This window comes from Megalobrama amblycephala, linkage group LG8 (genome assembly GCF_018812025.1).
Source record: "Megalobrama amblycephala isolate DHTTF-2021 linkage group LG8, ASM1881202v1, whole genome shotgun sequence".
Lineage (NCBI taxonomy): Eukaryota > Metazoa > Chordata > Actinopteri > Cypriniformes > Xenocyprididae > Megalobrama > Megalobrama amblycephala.
Window position 1 is genome coordinate 2,720,001 of NC_063051.1, and position 27,500 is coordinate 2,747,500.

At 37.3% G+C, this 27,500-nt stretch overlaps 2 protein-coding genes across 13 annotated transcripts in view; both read right to left on the minus strand.

Moving 5' to 3' along the window:
• Positions 1-133: 133 nt before the first annotated feature.
• LOC125273236 (SH3 and cysteine-rich domain-containing protein 3-like) lies at positions 134-10,969 on the minus strand. Its single transcript, XM_048198447.1, has 13 exons — positions 10,650-10,969; positions 9,085-9,148; positions 8,814-8,892; positions 6,460-6,616; positions 6,273-6,370; positions 5,940-6,021; positions 4,146-4,243; positions 3,963-4,029; positions 3,785-3,828; positions 3,586-3,689; positions 3,445-3,496; positions 621-758; positions 134-268 (listed from the first exon to the last, which is right to left on the minus strand). The coding sequence occupies exons 2-13, from the start codon at positions 9,102-9,104 to the stop codon at positions 170-172; spliced, it is 1,038 nt and encodes a 345-aa protein (XP_048054404.1). The 5' UTR covers positions 9,105-9,148; positions 10,650-10,969; the 3' UTR covers positions 134-169.
• Positions 10,970-14,401: 3,432 nt separating this feature from the next.
• Positions 14,402-27,500, minus strand: part of LOC125273386 (R3H domain-containing protein 2) — an 80,802-nt gene continuing 67,703 nt past the window's right edge. For 11 of the 12 annotated variants that reach the window (XM_048198673.1, XM_048198669.1, XM_048198675.1 and 8 more), the window contains 10 exons: positions 27,066-27,344; positions 25,667-25,796; positions 23,882-24,042; positions 23,643-23,800; positions 22,683-22,783; positions 21,321-21,466; positions 21,075-21,219; positions 16,511-16,608; positions 15,905-15,989; positions 14,402-15,672 (listed from right to left, as the gene is read on the minus strand). In XM_048198673.1, coding sequence (XP_048054630.1) covers positions 15,347-15,672; positions 15,905-15,989; positions 16,511-16,608; positions 21,075-21,219; positions 21,321-21,466; positions 22,683-22,783; positions 23,643-23,800; positions 23,882-24,042; positions 25,667-25,796; positions 27,066-27,344 — 1,629 coding nt within the window. In that variant the 3' untranslated portion in view covers positions 14,402-15,346. The remainder of the gene's footprint in view (positions 15,673-15,904; positions 15,990-16,510; positions 16,609-21,074; positions 21,220-21,320; positions 21,467-22,682; positions 22,784-23,642; positions 23,801-23,881; positions 24,043-25,666; positions 25,797-27,065; positions 27,345-27,500) is intronic. The other variant, XM_048198674.1, reaches the window with a different exon arrangement.

Consider the following 27,500-nt stretch of genomic DNA (forward strand, 5'->3'; position numbering starts at 1 on the left):
AGTGTAATTTATTCCTGTGATCAAAGCTGAATTTTCAGCATCGTTACTCCAGTCTTCAGTGTCACATGATCCTTCAGAAATCATTCTGATATGATGATTTGATGCTCAAGAAACATTGTATGCCATGTAAAACACACACACACACACACACACACACACACACACACACTCAGATCTCCTGTAAGATGTCGGCAGGGAAGAAGCCGAGCTTGCGTCCTGTGCTGACCTTCAGATATCCGTTCACCTCGTCGCCCTTCTTAACCACAATCTGTGTGAACCAGAACAAAAGGATACAACAGATAATGAATATTCACTTCCTGTGCTCATGCAAACACACTTCCTGTGCAGATCAAGCGCAAGACGTGTGAATTTGATGCATGAACGTGACAGAACTGCATTGCAACAACAAGTGTTGTTATTGTTAATCCTAACCCTAAAACTATTAAAAACTGTTTTGTTAAAATAAAATATAAAACAATACTAGAAGAAAAACCTAGGCTTAAGCTGAAATATTAAATTTGATAAAACTAAAACTGGAATAAAAATAAATTAAAAGCTAAAATATAAATCCTATAATAGTGCATAAATCATTGTACTGTAACACTGAATGTTTTGTACACCTGGTCTTTTTTCAGCGTTATTTGTCCCATTTCTCTGTTTCCCACGAAGGAGCGCGTCACTTTGTAAACTCTCTCTCCCGATCGCACACGGATGATGTAGTTGGCCGGAACAAACCCTGATCGATCCCCAATCTTACCCTGAAATGTGGATAAAATCAGTAGAATTTAAAGTAGTGAAGTCATTACTGCAGAATGAGTTTAGAAACGTCCAACACGTGTTCTTAAATATCTTCATTTGTGTTCTGAAGATGAACGAACGTCTTACGGGTGTGGAACGACATGAAGGTGAGGAATTAATGACAGAATTTTCATTTTTGGGTGAACTAACCCTTTAACTAGGAAGAGGATTATAAAAAAATAAAACCATCTCGAGATTAAAGTTGTTAAATTTCGAGAAAAAACTTGTTACATTTTGAGAAAAAAGTCGAAATAAAATGTTGAGAATAAACTCGTTAAATTACGAGAAAAAACTAGTTAAATTTCAATAAAAAAGTCGAGATAAAATGTTGAGAATAAAGTCAGATTATGAGAACAAATTCATTAAATTATGAGAAAAAAAGTTGTTAAATTTCGAGAAAAAAAGTCAAGATAAAATGTTGAGAATAAAGTCATTAAATTACGAGAAAAAAAGTCTTTAAATTATTTTTTAATTTAACGACTTTTTTCTCGTAATTTAACGAATTTGTTCTGGTAATTTAACGATTTTTTTCTTGTAATTTAACAAATTTGTTCTGGTAATTTAATGACTTTTCTCGTAATTCAACTAATTTGTTCTCATAATTTAACGACTTTTTTCTCGTAATTTAATGAATTTATTCTCAACATTTTATCTCGACTTTTTTTCTCGAAATTTAACGACATCTTTCTCGGAATTTAACGAATTTGTTCTCGTAATTTAACAACTTTTTTCTCAGAATTTAAAGACTTTTTTCTCGTAATTTAACGAATTTGTTCTGGTAATTTAATGACTTTTCTCGTAATTTAACGAATTTGTTCTGGTAATTTAATGACTTTTCTCGTAATTTAACAAATTTGTTCTCATAATTTAACGACTTTTTTCTCGTAATTTAACAAATTTGTTCTGGTAATTTAACGACTTTTTTCTCGTAATTTAACAAATTTGTTCTGGTAATTTAATGACTTTTCTCGTAATTTAACGAATTTGTTCTCATAATTTAATGACATTTTTCTCGTAATTTAATGAATTTGTTCTCGTAAGTTAACGAATTTGTTCTCGTAATTTAATGAATTTGTTCTGGTAATTTAACGATTTTTTTCTCGTAATTTAACAAATTTGTTCTGGTAATTTAATGACTTTTCTCGTAATTTAACGAATTTGTTCTCATAATTTAACGACATTTTTCTCGTAATTTAACGAATTTGTTCTCGTAAGTTAACGAATTTGTTCTCGTAATTTAACGACTTTTTTCTCGTAATTTAATGAATTTGTTCTGGTAATTTAACGACTTTTTTCTCGTAATTTAACAAATTTGTTCTGGTAATTTAATGACTTTTCTCGTAATTTAACGAATTTGTCCTCATAATTTAATGACTTTCTCGTAATTTAACGAATTTGTTCTCGTAATTTAACGACTTTTTTCTCGCAATTTAACGAATTTGTTCTGGTAATTTAACGACTTTTTTCTCGTAATTTAACAAATTTGTTCTGGTAATTTAACGACTTTTCTCATAATTTAACAAATTTGTTCTCATAATTTAATTACTTTTTTCTCATAATTTAACAAATTTATTCTGGTAATTTAATGACTTTTCTCGTAATTTAACGAATTTGTTCTCATAATTTAATGACTTTCTCGTAATTTAACGAATTTGTTCTCGTAATTTAACGACTTTTTTCTCGTAATTTAACGAATTTGTTCTGGTAATTTAACGACTTTTCTCATAATTTAACAAATTTGTTCTCATAATTTAATGACTTTTTTCTCGTAATTTAACGAATTTGTTCTTGTAATTTAACGACTTTTTTCTCGTAATTTAATGAATTTGTTCTAGTAATTTAACGACTTTTTTCTCATAATTTAACAAATTTGTTCTGGTAATTTAATGACTTTTCTCGTAATTTAACGAATTTGTTCTCATAATTTAACGACATTTTTCTCGTAATTTAACGACTTTTTTCTCGTAATTTAACGAATTTGTTCTGGTAATTTAACAACTTTTTTCTCGTAATTTAACGAATTTGTTCTGGTAATTTAACAACTTTTTTCTCGTAATTTAATGATTTTATTCTCAACATTTTATCTCGAATTTTTTCCCGAAATTTAACGAGAATTTAACTACTTTAATCTCGAGATGGTTTTATTTTTTTTATTATTGCTTGGCCCTAATCCTCTTCCGTATTTAACACACATTACTGTTCAAAAGTTTGGGAATTTTTTTTTCAAAAGTGACAGTAAAGACATTTATAATGTTACAAAAGATTCTATTTCAACTGTTTTCAACACTGATAATAATCATAAATGTTTCTTGAGCAGCAAATCATCATATTAGAATGATTTCTGAAGGATCATGTGACACTGAAGACTGGAGTAATGCTGAAAATTCAGCTTTGATCACAGGAATAAATTACACTTTACTATATATTCACATAGAAAACAGCTGATTTACATTGTAAAAATATTTCACTATTTTTTACTGTATTTTTGATCAAATAAATGCAGCTCTGATGAGCAGAAGAGACTCTTTCCCAAACAGTAAAAACTCTTAACTTTTGAACAGTATTATAATAAGTGCTGTAAATGCTTGTAAATGTTGTTTTTTTGAATCAGAATCATTCATAAGCGTGAATCAGTGAATCACTCACTCTCCACCACTCCTCGTTAGAATCATCGATCACAGTGATTCGATCTCCTGGACTGAAGGACACAAACACAGAGACGGATGAATCGTACAGGGGTGACAGATGATGATGTGTATAGATATAGATGCGCTAGATGAGACTCACTGCACGTCCAGGTCGTCCTTCTCTATGGCTTTGAAGCGATACAGGGCGAGATAATAATGAGACTGAGAGAAGACGCCCAGTTTACCCGGCTGAAGCTTCTTATTCTGAAACAAACAGACACAAAAGAGGAGAGAACGCTGAACAAGTGCTGAGAGACGTTCATCATCATCATCATCATCATCATCATCTGATCTCTGACCTTGTCATCTGCTGCTGCTTTGTCTTTCTTTTCTTCTTGGTTTGCTGGACAGAGAGTAAAGATGAAGAGCGTTTGATTTGAGACCTTCATCTACATCACAATCACAGTGAATTCAACTAAAATCACCAGATATTAACAACATTCAGATGAATCGGCTCATATTTCACATGTTCTGTACCTCCTTCATCAGCACCTTCCTCTGCTTTGGGTTGTGTCTCCTCTTCCTCCATCATCATCATCATCATCTGGTAATGTGTGCATGTTCACAGTTCATATAGATGTATGAATATGATCTGTTAGCCTCTTATAGATTTGTATGAGTTGTAAATGTATCTTTTTGTGAAAGTGTTTTTATGCTCACGTTCTTCTTGTCTTCCGACGCTTTCTTCCGCTCCTTGTTGGCCATGATGACACCGATGCGCAGCGTCTCGTACACCGGATCAGTGCGGTTCGTCTGAGCTACAGACACAGACAATTACAGCTCTGCAGTTCAACTATAATAATAATAATAATAATAATAATAATTTTAAATTATAATAATAATAAATAAATAATGTTTAAATGTTAATAATAATAATAATAATAATAATGCTAATTATTTAATATGAATTATGATTTTATGTTTTTAAATATTTATATGATTTAAAATAATAATACAAATAATAATAATAAATGTTAGTTATTATGATTTATTTTTTATTTTTAATATACTGTTTATATCATTTATAACACAATATTATTATTATTATTATTATTAAAATGATTTAATATGTTTATTTATCTATGTATTTATTTATTTTTATATTATTTATAATAACACAACCAATATAATTATAACAACAACAACAAAAACAATTTATTGATAATATAATTTGTTATTTTATGTTTTTAATTTATGATTAATTATTTTTTTAATTAATTAATTCATTGAATAATTTTTTTGTTTTTTTAATTATATCATTTATAATAACAAAATGAAAACATCATCAATAATTATTATTATTATTTATTATGATTTTTATATTTTTATTTATTTTATATTTTAATTTATAATAATGATAATAATGATAATAATAATAATAATAATAATAATAATAATAATAAGTTAAATACTAGATAACCAAAAATGTAAGCATGAATTAAATAACAAATACATTTAAATGTTAATAACAACAACAACAATAATAATAATAATAATAATAATAATAATAATAAATGTTAATTATTTAATATAATTTATGATTTTATGTTTTAAACATTTATATTATTTATAATAATAAGAGCACAAATAATAATAATAATAATAATAACAATACAAAATGTTAGTTATTAATATGATTTATTTTATGTTTTTAAATATATTGTTTTTTTATAACAAATGATAAAAATAATCATTTTTATTATTATGATTATTATTATTATTATAACTATTATAATAATTATTATTATTTAATATGGTTTAATGTTTATGTTTTAATTTATTTTATATTATAATTAAGAATAATAATCATTTTAAATAACAACTAAATAATATTTAAATATTAATAATAATACTAATATATGTTAATTATTTAATTTATTATTTTGTTTTTAAATATATTTATATTATTTAATAATAATAATAAATGTTAATGGTTTAATTTAATTTATGATTGTATGTTTTTATATATTTTTATATTATTTAGAATAACACAACCAATAATATAATACAATAATACAATTAATAATAATAATGATAATAATTATTATTATTTAATATAATTTATTGTTTGTTTCTAATTTATTTTTATATTATCATTTATAATCATAATAATAATAATAGTTAAATACTAGATGAATAACCAAAATTAAGTTTAAGCATGTTATTACAATCAGGTTAACACAAATAAACAACACAAACACCACAGAAGCATCACTAATCCATCAGCAGTTGTGTACAGAAATGAGATGTGTGTGTGACGTAACATTTAGCGAGTCTAAATCTCACAGTAATGAACTGAAGTGAGAAGGTGAAATGAATGATGAACTGAGTTCATATTCTCCTCGTTAGAGTTGAATCCGTAGGAAACAGAGTGTTTCTGCAGACGCAGCAGTAAAGTTTGGGCGTTCTGCTGTCAATAATGAGGCCTGTAATGAAGTCACATGATTCACTCACAGAACGGAAGCAGCTCTTTAACGGTGGCGTTCTGCTGACTGCTGTAGAGCGGAGAACTGTACGCACGTCTGAAACCTGGAGGCTGAACACACACACACACACACACACACACACACACACACACACACACACACACGTTTATTTCACTATATTAGTGAGGACATCTCATAGACTTCCATTCATTTTATATCAGTTAAATGATATTTTCTATGGTGTAACCCAGTCCCAACCCATCACAGACACATGTGCAACACATTAGATTTAAATACAGACGTGTTTCGGACGATTTATAAGCCTTTTTTAACTAGTGAGGACGTAGATCGTCATACTCACGATTTTGCCGAAGCACCTCTGAAGCTCCACGTAGCTCCGACACTGATGATGGATGTTGGTCTTACAGTTTTTGCACCTCAGAGCAAATTTATTATTGACTGGAAGACACAGAAAGACAAAAGCCACATTTATCCTCCTCACAGCGGAGCGTCTGAGCAGCACGGCATCGTTTGACCTCTGAACTCACGGACGATCATCCGCGCGCAGACGTCGCAGAACTTGGGCTTCTTGCAGTAGTGGTCTTTAAACTTGTGCGGCCTGTCGTTCACGGGTCGGACCGGCTCTGGAGGCGGAGGCTCCTCTTTCTCCTCCTCCTCGACCTCTTCATCATAGATGAAATACACCTGAAGAGGGACGGAAACACACACGGATGTAAGTGTACGACACCGGCCTCAATTTAAACTCGGGGCACGTTTATACAATATTACTAAAAACGGAAAATGGGAAGTCAATTTCATCCAGTGGAATCGTTCGGTACTGCGCCCAAATAAATTGTTACTGAAAGCTCATTTTTTGAGATATAAACCTCAAATTTGGAACTCAACTTGTCTTCATGTATTTTCTCACAGTTTTAGAGTAAAACATGTTTAGAAAATATGAAAGAAATGAAAATAGTATTTTTGTGCATTATTCACATTTCTATATAACTTTTTAAGTAACTTTTTTTTTTTCACTTTTTCACAATAATCTGACAATTGTATTCTTTAAAAAGTGAGCAAACTTCAGTCTGTGATGCAAAGATTCAAGATTTGAGTTCAAAAATTGAATAAATGGATCAAAACTACTGTGTAAATTTAATTTAATACTGTAAAATCCCCTAAAAACACAAAATATTAAATAAAATTATATTATCGAACTAAAATATAGTACATTCATTTAATTGAAATAAAAATAAAATAAAAATCTTTTATTTTTGACTGCCACACGAGCAGCACCAGAGGGTTAAAAAGTATGAAGATGCTTAAAATATGTCTAGTTGTGGAAAAAGGGAAGTCAGTTTCATCCAGTGGAAGCGTTCGGTACTGCGCCCAAATAAATTGTTACTGAAAGCTCATTTTTTGAGATAAAAATCTCAAATTTGGAACACAACTTGTTTACATGTATTTTCTCACAGTTTTAGAGTAAAACATGTTTTAGAAGATATGAAAGAAATGAAAATAGTATTTTTGAACATTATTCATAACAATAAACAAATTTCTATATAACTTAAGTAACTTTTTCACTTTTTCGCAATAATCTGACAATTGTATTCTTTAAAAAGAGAGAAAACGTCAGTCTGTGATGCAAAGATTCAAGATTTGAGTTCAAAAATTGAATAAATGGATCAAAACTACTGTGTAAATATAATTTAATACTGTAAAATCCCCTAAAAACACAAAATATTAAATAAATTATATTATCGAACTAAAATATAGTACATTAATTTTGTTGAAATAAAAATAAAATAATAAAATCTTTTATTTTTGACTGCCACACGAGCAGCACCAGAGGGTTAAAAAGTATGAAGATGGTTAAAATATGTCTAGTTGTGGAAAAAGGGAAGTCAATTTCATCCAGTGGAAGCGTTCGGTACTGCGCCCAAATAAATTGTTACTGAAAGCTCATTTTTTGAGATAAAAACCTCAAATTTGGAACACAACTTGTTTACATGTATTTTCTCACAGTTTTAGAGTAAAACATGTTTTAGAAGATATGAAAGAAATGAAAATAGTATTTTTGAACATTATTCATAACAATAAACAAATTTCTATATAACTTTTTAAGTAACTTTTTTTCACTTTTTCGCAATAATCTGCCAATTGTATTCTTTAAAAAGAGAGAAAACTTCAGTCTGTGATGCAAAGATTCAAGATTTGAGTTCAAAAATTGAATAAATGGATCAAAACTACTGTATAAATATAATTTAATACCCTAAAAACACAAAATATTAAATAAAATACATTATCAAACTAAAATATAGTACATTCATTTCATTGAAATAAAAATAAAATAAAAAATCTTATTTTTGACTGCCACACGAGGGTTAAAAAGTATGAAGATGGTTAAAATATGTCTAGTCGTGGAACAAACAATATTTAATAAGTTAAAATGAATGAGATTGGATTTATTGATGTCAAATATATAAACCTGGTTATTATGTTTTTAAAACACATTCAGTTTATTACTGCTGGTTCAGAACCCGTTTCGTTCATGTATGATTGACAGATATGCAAGTTTATTAGTTTATGTTAAAATGTATAATCTAAATGAATGTAAATTTGATATGCATTTCAAATAGGATTCATAAATCTTAAATTGAGGCCTAAATATTGTTTTGAGCGCTCCTGCTTATTTCACCCACACAAAACCAGCTGATGGTCTCAATCCCATGAAATCTCCAGTGTGTGAAAATAGGTTCAGTGAAGCTCATGGAAAAGAGCAGAACATCATTCTGTAAATAGATCTAAATCTACGTCAGGCTGGAGGTTCTTCAAACATCTCAGGCTGGATGTCACATGCTGTCGGCCCGTTTATATTCTGTATCGTGACATCAGAACCTACGGTATTGTCCTCCTCTTTGAGCAGGTTATCCGGGGCGGGAGGATTGTCATGGATGTCCAGAGAGTCCTTGTCATCCAGCCTGTGAAACAGCAGAGATGGAGCTGAGGGGAACCTTCATTCGTGTGATTAACAGATTTATGATGCATGTTCAAATGCTCTGTGTGTCTCATAGGAATCAGTGACAGAATTAAGAACATATTCACTAGAGACATTCCCATGAGTTGGAGAAATAAATCCTGAAAGAGGACAGAGGGGAAGTGATGTCACATACGCATCAAACTGAGCCATCATGACAGCGGACACCTGCAGATCTCCTGATCAACCAGCAGAGGGAACTAGAGAGAGGCAATCAGAAACAAAGACATTCATTCATGTATTTATATATATACAGAGAGAGAGAATTCAAGTTGATTGGGACACTTTTTCCACATCTCAATGGCAAAAAGTGTCTCAATCACCCTGAATTCACCATAAATACACACTACCAGTCAAAAGTTTGTAAACATTACTATTTTTAATGTTTTTGAACAAAGTCTCTTATGCTCATTAAGCATGCATTTATTTCATAATAAATACAGAAAAAAACAGTAATATTGTGAAATATTATTACAATTTAAAATGATGGTTTTCTATTTTAATATACTTTAAAACATAATTTTTTTGAATTTTCAGCATCATTACATACAGAAATCATTTTAATATGATGATTTATTATCAATGCTGGAAACAGTTGTGCTGCTTAATATTATTTTATAACCTGTGATACTTTTTCAGGATTCTTTGATGAATAAAAAGATAAAAAATATCAGTATTTATTTAAAATAGAAATCTTCTGTAACAATATACACTACCGTTCAAAAGTTTGGGGTCAGTATTTTCTTTTTCTTTCTTTTTTTTGAAAGAAATTAATACTTTTATTCAGTATGGATGTGTTAAATTGATAAAAAGTGATAAAATCATCATATTAGAATGATTTCTGAAGGATCATGTGACACTGAAGACTGGAGTAATGATGCTGAAAATTCAGCTTTGATCACAGGAATAAATTATATTTTAAAGTATATTAAAATAGAAAACCATCATTTTAAATTGTAATAATATTTCACAATATTATAGTTTTTTCTGTATAATATACACACACACATATACATATATATATATATATATATATATATATATATATATATATATATATATATATATACATATATATATATATACATATATATATATATACATATATACATATATATATATATATATATATATATATATATATATATATAATTACTTTATGTATAATTTATTAATACATTTTAAGATAAAAATTTACACATTAATGAATGCACTGTGAACTAACATGAACAATGGACAATTATATTTTTATATAACATAAGCTGTATTAATATATTGTTGATAATTGATTTGTATAATTTACGTTCTCACACATTAAAGAAAATAGCTTGATTTTTAATCCATTAACTTCACTGCTTTAATAACAGTATAAATCTCTAGTGTGGATCAATATCAATATCTCTTATATCACTACAGTTTAGATTTCAAACATTACAGCTTAAAAACAAACTCTTAGAATTTAAGCATCTATAAACATAAAGGTTTTTCACGGCATTGTCTCAGAAGAACCATTTTTGGTTCCACAAAAAACCTTCCAGCAATCAGAACCATTTTTTTCTTAGTGTGAAGGACATTTTAATCATCTAAAGAACCTTTTGTGGATCCACAGACATTAAAAGTTCTTCACGGAACCTTTGATGCCAATAAAGAACCTTTATTTTTCATCTGTAAGGAGGATGAAGCAGTGATGTGACATCTTACCGTCTCTCAGCAGGATCTTCACCAGCAGCTCCAGCGGGAACCTGATCTTCAGAGTCCAAGCGTGTGTTAATTGTGAAGCAGATCTGGTTTAGATGGCCCGGCCGTCCCCAAACACACCCCACAGTTGGTGGATTCAGTCACAGATCCGGTGTTTATTTTGAGAATTCCAGCAGCTGCACCTGTCGGAGTTTGAGCCGGCAGAGACGCTCCTGCTGACATTTATATTCATCAGCATCAAAAACTACCATGATTTATTTGTGATGTGCATCATGATATTCTTTGACTGGACTACCATGCTAATACCATGGTAAACTGACACATTAATTGCATAAATGTTTTGTAAATTATCCCTTTTTCCTTTGAAGGAAAGTTGATAATACTTTTATCCAACATTAAATTGACAGTAAAAATAACAGCAAAAGATTCTATTTAAATTCAATTTATGAAGACTGAGCTGAAAATTCAGCTTTGATCACAGGAATAAATTACACTTTACTATATATTCACATAGAAAACAGCTGTTTTAAATTGTAATAATATTTCAAAATTTTTACTGTATTTTTAATTAAATAAATTCAGCTTTATCACAAGAATAAATTATATTTTACTATATATTCACATAGAAAACAGCTGTTTTAAATTGTAATAATATTTTGTGATTTTTACTGTATTTGTAATTAAATAAATTAAGCTTTATCACAAGAATAAATTACACTTTACTATATATTCACATAGAAAACAGCTGTTTTAAATTGTAATAATATTTCAAATTTTTTACTGTATTTTTAATTAAATAAATTCAGTTTTATCACAAGAATAAATTATATTTTACTATATATTCACATAGAAAACAGCTGTTTTAAATTGTAATAATATTTTGTGATTTTTACTGTATTTGTAATTAAATAAATTAAGCTTTATCACAAGAATAAATTACACTTTACTATATATTCACATAGAAAACAGCTGTTTTAAATTGTAATAATATTTCAAAATTTTTACTGTATTTTTAATTAAATAAATTCAGCTTTATCACAAGAATAAATTATATTTTACTATATATTCACATAGAAAACAGCTGTTTTAAATTGTAATAATATTTTGTGATTTTAACTGTATTTGTAATTAAATAAATTAAGCTTTATCACAAGAATAAATTACACTTTACTATATATTCACATAGAAAACAGATATTTTAAATTTCTAAAAATATTTCAAATTTTTTTACTGTATTTTTGATCAAATAAACACAGCTTTGATGAGCAGAAGAGACTTTTCTCAAAATATTTTTAAAAAATCCTACCGCAAATAAACTTGCATATACATATGTATATCTTCTTTCTGTCAAAATAAATACATTTGAATAAATTAGTTTTAAAAAAGTCACTTTATCCAATTTATTATTATTATTATTATTTATTATCCATTCGTCTTTGTTTGGCTCTTTGAAGCTCCATTAATTGAAACCGTTTGGAAAGATAGTAGTGACATGAAGATAAATCCAGAAATATCTCTCAGCTGTGCAGTTTTATGAATCAGCTGTTAGTTATGGTTCTCAGAATTGTTTGTGTCTGAGTTCACTGTGATTACAGATGAACTTCTTGTATATCGAACACTTGTATCAGAAATATCGCTGTGATCACCTGCGCTCTAATTATAGATCACATTCACGTCACGATGGAACTACTAAAGCTGTTACAATCCTGTTTCTATAGCAACACTCACAGCAAAATGTCACTTAATGACAGCGAAAAACGTCATCACTACAGTAATTCACCTCTATATGCCTTCGATAAGAAAAAAGAGCACCAGCTAAAATTAGCAATAGTAATAATTTGTTGAAACAAGAAGACGACAGTGTTTAAAATCTCAATCTAACCTGTAATTATGAGTTTAACAAAGACGTGAAAGTCAGACGCTCTCCAGCATGATGTGAACGCCACATTAATAAACACCTGCCAATCAGAATCAAGAATGTGATGTGAGAATATGATGATCATCAGTTCTTCTAATGTGAGAGATCTCAGAGAAACAGAGCGAATCTCTCTCAGATCTGTCTGATATTGCTGCTGTAATCTTTATCAGCATTAAATTAAGTTATTCCACACATACATAGTAATACGAGTGAATTGTCTTTGGCCTTGATGACATCATCTGCAATGAAAAGTCGTTTCAGTAAACAGTACTGTCGCATATGTGTTCTGTCATGGTTGAGTTTCATTGTGTTTTAGTTCTGTTCCTGTTTCCATGCGTTTAATTAATGATTCTGTTCACCTGTCGTGTGTTAATTACTTAATTTAGTCTGAGAAGAACATGCATACATAGATATATATACATATATACAGTGCCTTTAAAATCATCATACCCCCTTTGACCTTGTTGTAAAGTGTTACCATTCATCTTCACATATTAATAAATGATGTTGGATTATTTTAATCACTGGTATATATAGGAGCACAAAAATTGGCGTTTTCACATCAGCCTTTTTTTTTTTGAGTCATTAAGGTACGATTTGAGTCCCTCTGACCTTTTTTTCGGTGTATTTTATCTATTGGGTCACCAAAATATATATTTTTAAAAGCTTTTTGTATTCATTGAAATGTCTCCTTTAATAATGTTTAAAAACACGACATACATTTGATCTTCATATTAGAAATTATTTCGTTTTTTTCAGTTGACACCACCTGTTTTGTCACGAAAGTGTTCTTGGGATATGAATAATAAAATGAGAATTTCATTTTGTCATTCACATAAATATCCATCTGTCTGTTTTTTTCTAAGTAAATTCATGATTATTCATTAAAATCACATTATTTAGTGTTGTACCTCAGTAACCCCTCAACCCCGTTACACAAACCATAATGAACTGATGCTTATGTGACATCATTAATAGGAAGTGACATCATAGAAGTCTTCTGAACAACATTGTGAGCAAGTTAGCTTCTTCTTTAATAATTATAACTAAATGATGTTGTGAAATTGTGTTTGTCGAGCTTAACGAGTCATTGCATCAATTAAAGATAGAAAACTATTACTTGTGAAAATGATCTTTGTTATTTCAACATTATTCATGATTTCTTAATATCATGCATGTCATGTGATCTCCATTTATTCACTAGATTTAGAGCAGTGGCCAAAAAATCATGATCCCGTCACACCTACATTTTTATTATTATTATTGTGAAAAAGTAATTTAAAGTTTGTTTGTCTGAAATGTTCACTGATTTTAGTTCAAATTCTGAAGCCTTTGATCAGAAATGATGAGGTTTCTGTCACAAAAAGTGTCCATTTCAGGCTTTAGATGCAAAAGTGTGAGATTTTATGTAACTTTTATATTTGCAATGACTGAATTAGTGTGAGGGACGTCTGATTAATAGGAAAATGTTGATTTTATCACAAAAACATTTTATAATAATATTCAGAGAGCTCCCATAGTGTCCATAAGTTAAAATAATGACCAATAATAATAGGGATTTGATGCCTGAGATGGGAAAAGATGTTTTTCTGGAAGTTAAACATGTCATTAATGTTGTGGGGTGTTCAGAAAAGTGATACATTTTGGTAAAAAAAAGGTCCAAATCATGGACGCAAGCTGAAATCCATGGACTTTAGGATCAAATCCGATGTTTTATAAATGAGACACCAAGAATATGAATAAAAGAAAGTAAAGAATCAGGATCTTTGTTGTTTGTCGGACATTCATACAGACACGTTTCCCATCAATCCAACACAAAACCCAAACGCTGCAGGAATCTTTGAGTTATCTTTTATATTTTTAAAAACAAACAAAAAATAACAGATTAAATGGAATTTACAGTAGACATTCGCAATCATTGTGCACTTTTAAATACCTCAGATACTTTCTGCACGGCTGTCAACGGAAAAACGCAAACACAACGAGGAGAGGAGGAGGAGCGGGCCGGGAAAAGAGCGTCAACTTATCCACGGGAAAAGAATCACTGAATATATAGATTATTTCTTATAATCCTTACATCACTTATATAAATATACTGAACCGAGAAAAGAAGATTCATCTGAGAGAGAGAGAGAGAAAATAAACGGCGCAATACAGAAGTCCACAACAGCGTTAAGGCAAAACAGAAAGCAAGAAACGCTAGAAATTCAAAGAGGAAGAAATCCAAAGTGAACAGAGAGAAGATGAGGAGAGAGAGATCTCGCCGGAGGAAGAGAGACAGACGGAGACCGATGGAGAAAAACGAGAGACGAGAATGATGATCCTTTCATCATTTACTCATCCTCATGTTGCTCCAAACCTGTGTGACTTTTTTGGAAGAACATCTGAGCTTTATCGTGTTTAATATATTCCAAGTCTCGAATGATGTCAAACACCACCGACTCTCAATCAAACGCATTATCTTTATAAGAACGTTTTGATGTTTTTTCTTCATTGTGCTCCGCTGAAATAATGTCTGACGGGTTTGGAACGACATGAGAATAAAGACAAGACCTTCATTTTCGTCCGAACTCTCCCTTTAAGACGCCCGCTTTGTGTCTATGAGTGTGTGCGCGTGTCATACGATACACATACAACGCAACACGCTTCTGTGTCACATGTGCTCTTCTGTTAATGATACAAAATAATAAAAAAGATCCCTAAGGAACATCAGGATGATCTCTTCCCTTTGACGTGATCTTCGACTTCCTCTCCGTCCTGCGGTCTCTCTCTCTCTCCCGACTCACTGTGAGCTCGCTCTCTCCAGCACGCGCAAGTCATAGTTCTTTTTGGTGGCGCGCAGTTTGAACAAACTCCCGCCGCTGTTGTTGAGTTTGAAGGAGGCGCTCTGGGCCGCCATGGTGTTGGGGAACACGGCCACGACGGTGTACAGGTGAGCGGGGTCGCTGCCGTCCCCCCGTCCTCCACCGCCGGGGCCCCGGGGACACTGAGGGTCCTTCAGCCACTGGATCTTGGCGCCGCAGAGCGAGAGCTGGTTGAAGAGCTTCTCGGCCTCCGGACGGGAAATGCCCTCGGGAAGGTCGGTCACCTCCAGCACCCGACTCACCACTAGAGGGAGACGAGGAGAGATCGCGTTAGTGTTGTGTTCTGACCTGAAACATTTTACCCCCCCAAAAAATCTAGTTTGTGTTTTTGCACTGGACTAAAACTTACTGACTTTGCTTAAACAGGGTAGAACAAAAAAAAAACTATCATTTTTGTACTTTTTGCAAGGGTTTTCCCACATTGTTACACAGTTTTCAGGGTTGAATGAGCTGATTAAATGTGTTTGGTCTCTTACCCACGTCAGTAGTTCCCAGGTCTGTAGAGGCAGATTTGAGCGTTTGTCTTTTACCCCGCGCTCCGTGCTTCATCACTCCCTGACTCTGAGGAAACACACACACACACAGACATGTGTTCAAATCCTACATGGTGTTTTAGTAAAGCGTAATTGTTTTTTTTAGTAGTCGATGCTGATACAGACAATGTGAAATCAAAAGATCAGAGATCACACTGAACATATGACATTCATAGTCCATTTTAAACCAGTATGATTTAGGGAAAACTCTAGTGTATTCATTTCTTACCGACTCCAAATTGTATTATATTTATGCTGATAATATAATTTGTAATGAAAACATTAGTAATAAATTAGAAAAAAGCAAAACGGACCCCGCTGTATTAACAGAGCGGTGTGGCTCAATTTACATACTGAAAAAAGTAACCAAAATTAGTTAAATTTACATGAACACTTTTTTTTTTTACTCAAAATTCACTCAAACAGACAGTGTTAACCATCCATTAAGAAAACTATATACTTAGAGTTGTATATATATATATATATATATATATATATATATATATATATATATATATATATATATATATATATATACTTCATATATACCTGATGGGAGCTGTAAGAGGACTGGTTGTGGTTGTGCATGATGGGAGGACACAGACTGTACTGCAGCGGCTGCCCCAGTAAAGAGTAGCGCCCATCTGCTGAGACACAAAGACACACTCAGTGAAGGTCAACGGCAACAGCATCAGGTCACTGGGGCAGTACGACACAAGCACGTGCACTCGCGCCCACTCTCGCAATCTCTTGCCCGCACTCTCGCCCGCACATTCTTGCACACACTCTCCCACACGCACTCTTGAACTATCATCTCACACACACTCACCCGCACACTCTCGCCTGCACAATGTCACACTATCGTCTCGCACACACTCACCTGCACACTCTCGTTCCGCATATTCTTGCACTCTTGCACACACTTGTACAAGCGCTATCATCCCACACACTCTCGCACACTCTCTCGTCCCACGCACTGTCGTCCCGCACACTATGGTCCTGCGTGCTCTTGTCCCGCACATTCTTGCACACACTCACCCGCGCAACCTCACACGTGCACTCTTGCACACACTCGCACAAGCACTTTCGTCCCGCGCACTTTCGTCCCGCACACTGTCGTCCCGCGCACTTTCGTCCCGCGCACTGTCGTCCTGCGCACTATCGTCCCGCGCACTTTCGTCCCGCACACTATCGTCCCGCGCACTTTCGTCCCACGCACTGTCGTCCCGCGCACTTTCGTCCCGCGCACTTTCGTCCCGCGCACTATCGTCCCGCGCACGCGCACTGTCGTCCCGCATGCTCTTGTCCCGCACATTCTTGCACACACTCACCCACGCAATCTCACACGTGCACTCTTGCACACACTCGCACAAGCACTTTCGTCCCGCGCACTATCGTCCCGCGCACTATCGTCCCGCGCCCTATCGTCCCGCGCCCTATCGTCCTGCGTGCTATCGTCCCGCGCGCTATCGTCCCGCGCGCTATCGTCCCGCATGCTCTTGTTCCGCACATTCTTGCACACACTCACCCGCGCAATCTCACACGTGCACTCTTGCACACACTCGCACAAGCACTTTCGTCCCGCGCACTTTCGTCCCGCACACTGTCGTCCCGCGCACTTTCGTCCCGCGCACTGTCGTCCCGCGCACTATCGTCCCGCGCACTATCGTCCCGCGCACTGTCGTCCTGCGCACTATCGTCCCGCGCACTTTCGTCCCGCACACTATCGTCCCGCGCACTTTCGTCCCGCGCACTGTCGTCCCGCGCACTTTCGTCCCGCGCACTGTCGTCCTGCGCACTATCGTCCCGCGCACGCGCACTGTCGTCCCGCATGCTCTTGTCCCGCACATTCTTGCACACACTCACCCACGCAATCTCACACGTGCACTCTTGCACACACTCGCACAAGCACTTTCGTCCCGCGCACTATCGTCCCGCGCACTATCGTCCCGCACCCTATCGTCCTGCGTGCTATCGTCCCGCGCGCTATCGTCCCGCGCGCTATCGTCCCGCATGCTCTTGTTCCGCACATTCTTGCACACACTCACCCGCGCAATCTCACACGTGCACTCTTGCACACACTCGCACAAGCACTTTCGTCCCGCGCACTATCGTCCCGCGCACTATCGTCCCGCGCACTATCGTCCCGCGCCCTATCGTCCCGCGCGCTATCGTCCCGCATGCTCTTGTTCCGCACATTCTTGCACACACTCACCCGCGCAATCTCACACGTGCACTCTTGCACACACTCGCACAAGCACTTTCTTCCCGCGCACTATCGTCCCGCGCACTATCGTCCCGCGCCCTATCGTCCCGCGCGCTATCGTCCCGCGCGCTATCGTCCCGCATGCTCTTGTTCCGCACATTCTTGCACACACTCACCCACGCAATCTCACACGTGCACTCTTGCACACACTCGCACAAGCACTTTCGTCCCGCGCACTGTCGTCCCGCATGCTCTTGTCCCGCACATTCTTGCACACACTCACCCACGCAATCTCACACGTGCACTCTTGCACACACTCGCACAAGCACTTTCGTCCCGCGCACTATCGTCCCGCGCACTATCGTCCCGCGCCCTATCGTCCTGCGTGCTATCGTCCCGCGCGCTATCGTCCCGCATGCTCTTGTTCCGCACATTCTTGCACACACTCACCCGCGCAATCTCACACGTGCACTCTTGCACACACTCGCACAAGCACTTTCGTCCCGCGCACTATCGTCCCGCGCACTATCGTCCGCGCCCTATCGTCCCGCGCGCTATCGTCCCGCGCGCTATCGTCCCGCATGCTCTTGTTCCGCACATTCTTGCACACACTCACCCACGCAATCTCACACGTGCACTCTTGCACACACTCACACAAGCACTTTCGTCCCGCGCACTATCGTCCCGCGCGCTATCGTCCCGCGCGCTATCGTCCCGCGCTATCGTCCCGCATGCTCTTGTTCCGCACATTCTTGCACACACTCACCCACGCAATCTCACACGTGCACTCTTGCACACACTCGCACAAGCACTTTCGTCCCGCGCGCTATCGTCCCGCGCGCTATCGTCCCGCGCGCTATCGTCCCGCGCGCTATCGTCCCGCGCGCTATCGTCCCGCATGCTCTTGTTCCGCACATTCTTGCACACACTCACCCGCGCAATCTCACACGTGCACTCTTACACACACTCGCACAAGCACTTTCTTCCCGCGCACTATCGTCCCGCGCACTATCGTCCCGCGTCCTATCGTCCCGCGCACTGTCGTCCTGCGCACTATCGTCCCGCGCACGCGCACTGTCGTCCCGCATGCTCTTGTCCCGCACATTCTTGCACACACTCACCCGCGCAATCTCACACGTGCACTCTTGCACACACTCGCACAAGCACTTTCGTCCCGCGCACTATCGTCCCGCGCACTATCGTCCCGCGCACTATCGTCCCGCGCACTATCGTCCTGCGTGCTATCGTCCGCGCGCTATCGTCCCGCGCGCTATCGTCCCGCATGCTCTTGTTCCGCACATTCTTGCACACACTCACCCGCGCAATCTCACACGTGCACTCTTGCACACACTCGCACAAGCACTTTCGTCCCGCGCACTATCGTCCCGCGCACTATCGTCCCGCGCCCTATCGTCCCGTGCGCTATCGTCCCGCATGCTCTTGTTCCGCACATTCTTGCACACACTCACCCACGCAATCTCACACGTGCACTCTTGCACACACTCGCACAAGCACTTTCGTCCCGTGCACTTTCGTCCCGTGCACTATCGTCCCACGCGCTATCGTCCCGCGCGCTATCGTCCCGCATGCTCTTGTTCCGCACATTCTTGCACACACTCACCCACGCAATCTCACACGTGCACTCTTGCACACACTCGCACAAGCACTTTCGTCCCGCACACTGTCGTCCCGCGCACTCTTGTCATGCGTGCTCTTGTCCCGCACATTCTTGCACACACTCACCCGCGCACTCGCACGTGCACTCTTGCACACACTCGCACAAGCACTTTCGTCCCGCGCACTGTCGTCCCGTGCACTGTCGTCCCGCATGCTCTTGTCCCGCACATTCTTGCACACACTCACCCGCGCAATCTCGCACGTGCACTCTTGCACACACTCGCACAAGCACATTCGTCCCGCACAATCTCGCACGTGCACTCTTGCACACACTCGCACAAGCACTTTCGTCCCGCGCACTGTCGTCCCGCATGCTCTTGTTCCGCACATTCTTGCACACACTCACCCGCGCAATCTCACACCTGCACTCTTGCACATACTCGCACAAGCACTTTCGTCCCGCACACTGTCGTCCCGCGCACTCTTGTCATGCGTGCTCTTGTCCCGCACATTCTTGCACACACTCACCCGCGCAATCTCGCACGTGCACTCTTGCACACACTCGCACGAGCACTATCGCCCCGCGCACTATCGTCTCGCACATTCATGCACATACTCACCCACGCAATCTCGCACAAGCACTATCGCCCGCACACTATCGTCCTGTGCACTATCGTCCCGCACATTCTTGCACACTCACCCACGCAATCTCACACGTGCACTCTTGCACACACTCGCATGAGCACTATCGTCCCGCACATTATCGGCCCGCGCACTATCGTCTCGCACATTCATGCACATGCTCACCCACGCAATCTCGCGCAAGCACTATCGCCCCGCACACTATCGTCCCGCACACTCTCCTGCACACGCAATCTCGCACACGCAATCTCGCACACACTCGCACAAGCACTATCGTCCCGCGCACTATCGTCCCGCGCACTATCGTCCCACGCACTATCGTCCCACGCACTATCGTCCCACGCACTATCGTCCCACGCACTATCGTCCCACGCACTATCGTCCCGCGCGCTATCGTCCCGCGCACTATCGTCCCACGCACTATCGTCCCGCGCACTATCGTCCCGCGCACTATCGTCCCACGCACTATCGTCCCACGCACTATCGTCCAACGCACTCTCGCACTCACACTCCGATTGTGATTTTGCTGTGCAGCTTTTTGCTTTCAGTGTGGACAGAAAAATGAATCCATGTCAAGGCCTGTTTACACACACAATGTCAGATTTGATCTCTTATAGATGTGTCTAATGTAGTAATGAGCGCGTGTACCTTGTGCTGGCCCACCAGGCCGAGGGAACTGTGAGATGAGAGGCAGCGGGCCAAGACCCGGACACACGGTGTTCACACTGCCAGACGGAGAGGGTGCAGGAGACTGTGTGGGAGACGCCAGCGGGCTGCTGAGCTGAGTGCTGACCTACACACACACACACACACACACAATATGATGATTAGAGTGTGAGTCATACTGATGGATCAAATTCATTCACAAATGTAGCCAAAAATACTGTGAAATACCTGGTGCTCGGGTTTGCTGGGTCTCTGCTCCACGCTATAGTACTTGCAGGGGTTCCATTGCACCAGTGAAGCATTTTGGGTAGGCTGCGGTCCATTAGGAACGCTGAGCTGCATAACCATGACACTGGGACCGGGAGGCGGGACCCCTACAACACATCAACACAAATGTGTCCATCACTCTGGATTCAAAATAAACTAGATAGAGTTGTGATAACAAAGAAAAACTTCTCTTAAAGTGGCCCGATTATGCTTTTTTCTTTTTCGATTATTATCTTTCATGTAGTGTATAATACTGCTGTTTATGAATGTAAAAGGACTGCAAAGTTCCAAAGATCAAAGTGCAGATAAATTTGATTCTGAACTGAAACGAGTCGTCAGTAATTCAGTCTCACTTCCTGCTCAACCTATGTTGGTAATTTGCATAATGCCAGCCTAAGGTTTTCATAGGTCTGCTTTGCTTTTGCCACTTTAATTAGATTGATACGGGAAACCTGTTACTGTTCATATCACTGTGTATCAAGTGCTGAGATTCAGATATGATAATGAGCGTTTGGTTTAAGACCAATCATTGCAGACTGGGCCGTCTGACCAATCAGAGCAGAGCAGCTCTCAGAAAGGCGGAGTTTAGAGAGACTGAATCCTTGATTGAAGTGTTTCAGATACTGTGAGAAAAGAGCTGATGCTGCAGAGGATATTATGAGAAAATTAAAGTGTTTTTTGACCTCCAAGCGGCAAAACAAAATTAGGAACCTTTAAAATAGCATGATAGGGGCACTTTAAATGATTTAAATGTTTAGCTATTGGGCAGATAATGCAGATATTTACTGATGCACAATGGGTAAATTATTTGTAAATTGTAGTTAATATATTGTTAATATATTGTTCATTACTGATCATGGTGCTTTTCTGTATTATTTAAGTATTATAGTATGGTATTAAAACTACTACAGAATTTATTAATAATATTTTTCCAGTTAGGGTTACATTTTCAGTTTTAGTTTTAATTTTTATTAATTTTGTTTTGTGCTTTTGCAACTTTTCAGGTTTTTTTTTTTTTTTTTAAATGTCTTTTTAAGCTTTACTTTTATTTAGTTTGAGTTTCACTTCAACTTATTCCAGCTAGTTGCCAAAACAAAAATGAGAAATGTTGCTAAGTTTTTCCATGTAATATTTTATTATATTTCCACATAATATTAAATATAAAGTTTTTGACTTAAACTTAAAAAGTTTCTATTTTTTTAAGTAGGTTTTTAATGTAATATTTTATTTTCTTTCAGCTTTATTTATTTTTAGTAGTTTGTGTTTTCATTGCAGTTTTAGGTAACAATATGAATGCATGTGTCCAGGGTGGTTGTGGGATACCTGAATACTGCTGTTGTATTGGCTGTGGGCTGCAGGGTGAGGCAGACTGGGTCATCTGGTACTGATCTGAAGTGGGCGGCTGCAGGTAACCCACAGATGGACTGAAACACACACACACAGGAATTGGGATAGCGAATAAAGCAGCGTTTCCATCCCATGTGTTAAAGACAAAATCGTGACTTCCTAGGAAACTGTCATGTTCTCGTGCGTTCGGATGCTGGTGTTTGGGAACACAATCGTGTGAGACGCTTAAACCAAATCATTGTGATGTCAGACTTTGACTCAGGTGTTTCAGAACCACCAAACCATCATTTGAGATGCTGCGATGCAATTGGTCTGCTGGATAGTCCAGTTATCCAATCACAGCCTCTGCTGAGGCAAAGTTGTTGCACATCAAGAGATTTATTGTTCCCAATCATGGTTTATGCGCACATTTTCTTATTGAATAAAAAATTATATAGCATACTTTTCGTATGCACATTTTAAGATTTTATCCGCATCTTGCGGTTTACATTCAGCGTTTTTTAATATATCTCAAAATTCATATTATTCATATTACTGATTTAAAGGTGCAGTAAGTGATTTCTGATAAACACTGTTGAAAGTCAATCGGACTGAGTGCCAATACACACTTGTAGCCAATCAGCAGTAAGGGGCGTGTCCATTCATTAGAGGGAGGGTTGCATAGCAGGCTTGTGAATTTTGGGGCGGAGCCATCAAGATAGGGGTGTGGTCATTTAGGGTAGGGGCGTGTTTGTTTTGGTGTTTTTAAATATCAACAACTTTTCTCAACAATCGCTTACTGCACCTTTAATAGATTTATTTTGATCATGTATGTGGAAAAATTATTATTTTCAACCATCATTCTGTCTGAAATTATCTGTTTTTAAGACGCGGCTCCTTTAAGGCTCGTCAGTAAACGGCCACAGCTATGATTGGCTAGCGTTAGCGTGTGTGTACCTTGTGCTGTTCTGTTGTGTGGGTGTCAGTACACTGTAGTAGACGGGCATGGGCGCGGCAGTCGGCATGGCTCCCTGTACTGACTGGCTGACGGGCACCATGACGGGCTGCTGGTACTGCTGCTGCACCACAGACTGACTCTCATTGGCTACAGGAACCTGCGACAGCACACGGGTGGAGCTGTCAGTCACAGATGCACACGCATCCACACACTCACACACACATGCACGCACACACACCTGATAGGAGGGCATGGGGGGGTACTGGACCATCATGCTCTGCATCTGTCCGTTCATTGCCGTGCGCTGTGTGCTCATCATACTGGCGCTCTGCGGCTGCTGTACTCCCATCATGCCCTGGTACGCAGGCTGCTGACTGGTCATCATGGGCTGGAGCGGAGCTGCTCGCGCAAAACAAAAGCACATCAGACTTCAAACCGCTCATGAGGGAGTCGTTCAGAGCGAATCAATGAACTTTAATATGAGACATCAATATGAGAGAGCATAAAAACAGCAGGAGTCTTCTGAGACAGACGGATGGAAGCCCATTCAGTCCACACAAGAAAAGAATCATGCTTGAGCAACCCTGTACAACGGTCAAGAGTCGACAGAACTGCCACTTTCCCTTCACACTTCAGTGTGTCCGCAGAGGGTTATTTAGCAATTCATAATTATGACTTGAAAAGACATAAAACATCAAAATTATGACATACTAAGCCATAATGATGAGGTCAAAATTATAATTCATTAACATAATGTTGACTTTTTAATTCCATAATTTTGACTTTAAACTTATAATTTCGATTTGTCAATTTCAACTGCTTTGAACTAATTAATTTTTTTATTTCATAATTGTGACTTTTTATGTCATAATTTTGGCTTTCAATCTCAAAACTGACGTTTTAAACTCATAATTATTAGTTGAAAATGCCAAATTGAGTTTGAGTCAATTTAACGGACTTTTCTCATAACTATTTAATATCATAATTGCAACATTGTCATAATTTCGATTTGTCTTCGATGTCATAAATTTCACATCTTAGTCTCATAATTTTGACTTTTTAAACTGTCGATTTGACGATTTCAACCATCTAATAATGACTGTCAATTTCGACTGATAATTTTGAGTTTTTTCTCATAACTATGACTTTATATCATAATTTTCTCAATTCGATTTCATGTCATAATTTTGACTTTTTAAACAATTTCAATTTGTAGAATTCAACTACCTTGAACTAAGTAAATTTTTTATTATGATGATGTCATACTTGATTTTCATTATCATAAATTTTGACTTTAAACTTATTTAAATTTGTCCTTGAACTAATTAAATTTTTTATTTCATAATTGTGACTTTTTATGTCATAATTATGACTTTCAAATTCAAATGACAATTTTTTAAACTCAAAATTCGATTTGTCAGTTTCAACTAATAATTAGTCAATTTCAACAGTCATAACTTTGACTTTTCCTATAATTACAACATTGTCATAATTTCGATCCGTCTTAGAACTTTCAATGTCTTATATTTGATATTTTAGTCTCATAATTTAGATTTTTTTAAACCCATAATTTTGATTCGTCAGTTTTTTTATACTCAATTTCAATTTGTAAAGTTCAATTATCTTTGAATTGACATCATAAACATCAAAATTGAAGTCATGAATTTGACTTTTTAGTTTCCTAATTTTGACTTTAATCTTATAATTTTTTTAAAACTCATTTTCAATTTGTCAATTTCAAACATCTTATGACTTACGATATAAATTTTGACAAACTTTTTACGTCATAATTTTCATGACTTTTTGTGTCATATTTGTGACTCATAATTATCATAATTTAGACTTATTAATGATAATCATAATTTACCAAAGCACGATTTTGACTTGCGTGGTGATAATGGACTTCCTGGAATCTGAAGAGCTCCAAAACCACGTGAGCTTGTTTTATAGGGAGGATAACATGACGTTGTCTAGAAGTTCTAGCTATAAAAGCACACAGAACAGGAAGTGAGGTCCGACTGACCGGAGGGCTGTGCCGGCGGAGGCAGCGGCTGAGATCGCTGCGTGGGGAACGACACCTGGTGAGAGATGGAGCGGTACTGCTGGCCGGAATTAGGATACTGTCCTGCGGTGGAGTAATACTGCACCTGGATCTGAGAGAGGAGAGAGTGTGATGACGCACGGCAAACTCTCATCCCTGATGAGCTGCTGCACAGAAAATGAACAGTCAGTGAACTGAAATCCATAGTTTTTACATCACTTGTTAACCATAACTAAACTTCACGCACAGCAAACACACCCTAAAATAGGATCTTCCTCGGCTTGATTTGTTTGTGACGCATCCTGCTCTGTACTTTCACATTATTAAATAAATGATAAACGATTCTCCCGCTGCACATTATCAAACCCAGCAGACCCTGCAGGAGCGAGAGTGAGATGCACAAATGTATGTGATTACAGCACGCCTTCACAAACATCCCACAAGAATCACACTCTGCATCGCTCTCACACTTAAGTTGTCTAACTAAAGTTGTACCAACTTCCTGTTTTCTCTTCAGAGAGTCTGGTAATATTTTGCATGGGAAATTACAGCTACCTCGGGATTGTAGATGAACATTTCACAGCCGGTGATTTGTTTTTAAATCCTAAGTGTTCCCTGACTGGACTGGAGAGATGATGATGATAATAAAGCAGCACAAACATGATTCAGAGACACAAAAGGTGAAGCTACAGGACGGAGATGTGCGAGATACGCTACTGTTCAAAAGTTTGGGGTCTGCGTTTATTTGATCAAAAATACAGTAAAAAATTTGAAATATTTTTCCAATGTAAATCAGCTGTTTTCTATGTGAATATATAGTAAAGTGTAATTTATTCCTGTGATAAAGCTGAATTGATTTGATTAAAAATACTGTAAAAATCACTAAACAATATTATAATTTAAAACAGCTGATTTCTATATGAATATATATTAAAATATAATTTATTGTCGTGATAAAGCTGAATTTATTTAATTAAAAATACAGTAAAAATCACAAAATATTATTCCAGTGTAAATCAGCTGTTTTCTATGTGAATATATAGTAAAGTGTAATTTATTCCTGTGATCAAAGCTGAATTTTCATCATCATTACTCCAGTCTTCAGTGTCACATGATCCTTCAGAAATCATTCTGATATGATGATTTGATGCTCAAGAAACATTTATGATTATTATCAGTGTTGAAAACAGTTCATATTTTTGTGGAAACTGTGATACATTGTATTTTTCAGGATTCTTTGATGAATAGAAAGTTCAAAAGAACAGCATTTATTTGAAATAGAACTTTAATGTCACTTTTGATCTATTTAATGCGTCCTTGCTGAATAAAAATATTAATTTCTTTCAAAAAACCCAAACTCGTGAGCGGTTCGGTGTTGTACCTGCTGAGGCGGAGGCGGCGGCTGCATGTAGCCCTGAGCGGGCGGCGCGGTCTGCAGGATGGGCTGTGATGGAGGTGGCGGCGGTGGAGGCGGGTGCGCGTGTGGAGCCGCAGGCTGGTATCCAGAGGGCGGCGGGGGCATGATGTAGCTGGGCTGCGGTGGAGGATGCTGGGATAATACGGCAGGTGGAGGTTGGTATAGGCTGGGCGGCTCTGGTGCCTCGCTGGAGCCCTGACGGCTTAGAGACATCTGCCCGAAACCTGCAGTCAACTCATCACCCTGAAGACAGAAAGAGAGATCAACATGGGCTCCGTTTCAATTCCTAGTGAGCCACTTCCCTGTCTATATAGGCAACATCCTTATAGTCATTAAACATCACATGTGACTGATCTGAAATGCTCTTCATGTGCAGCTTCTCTGTTAATGACAAACTCA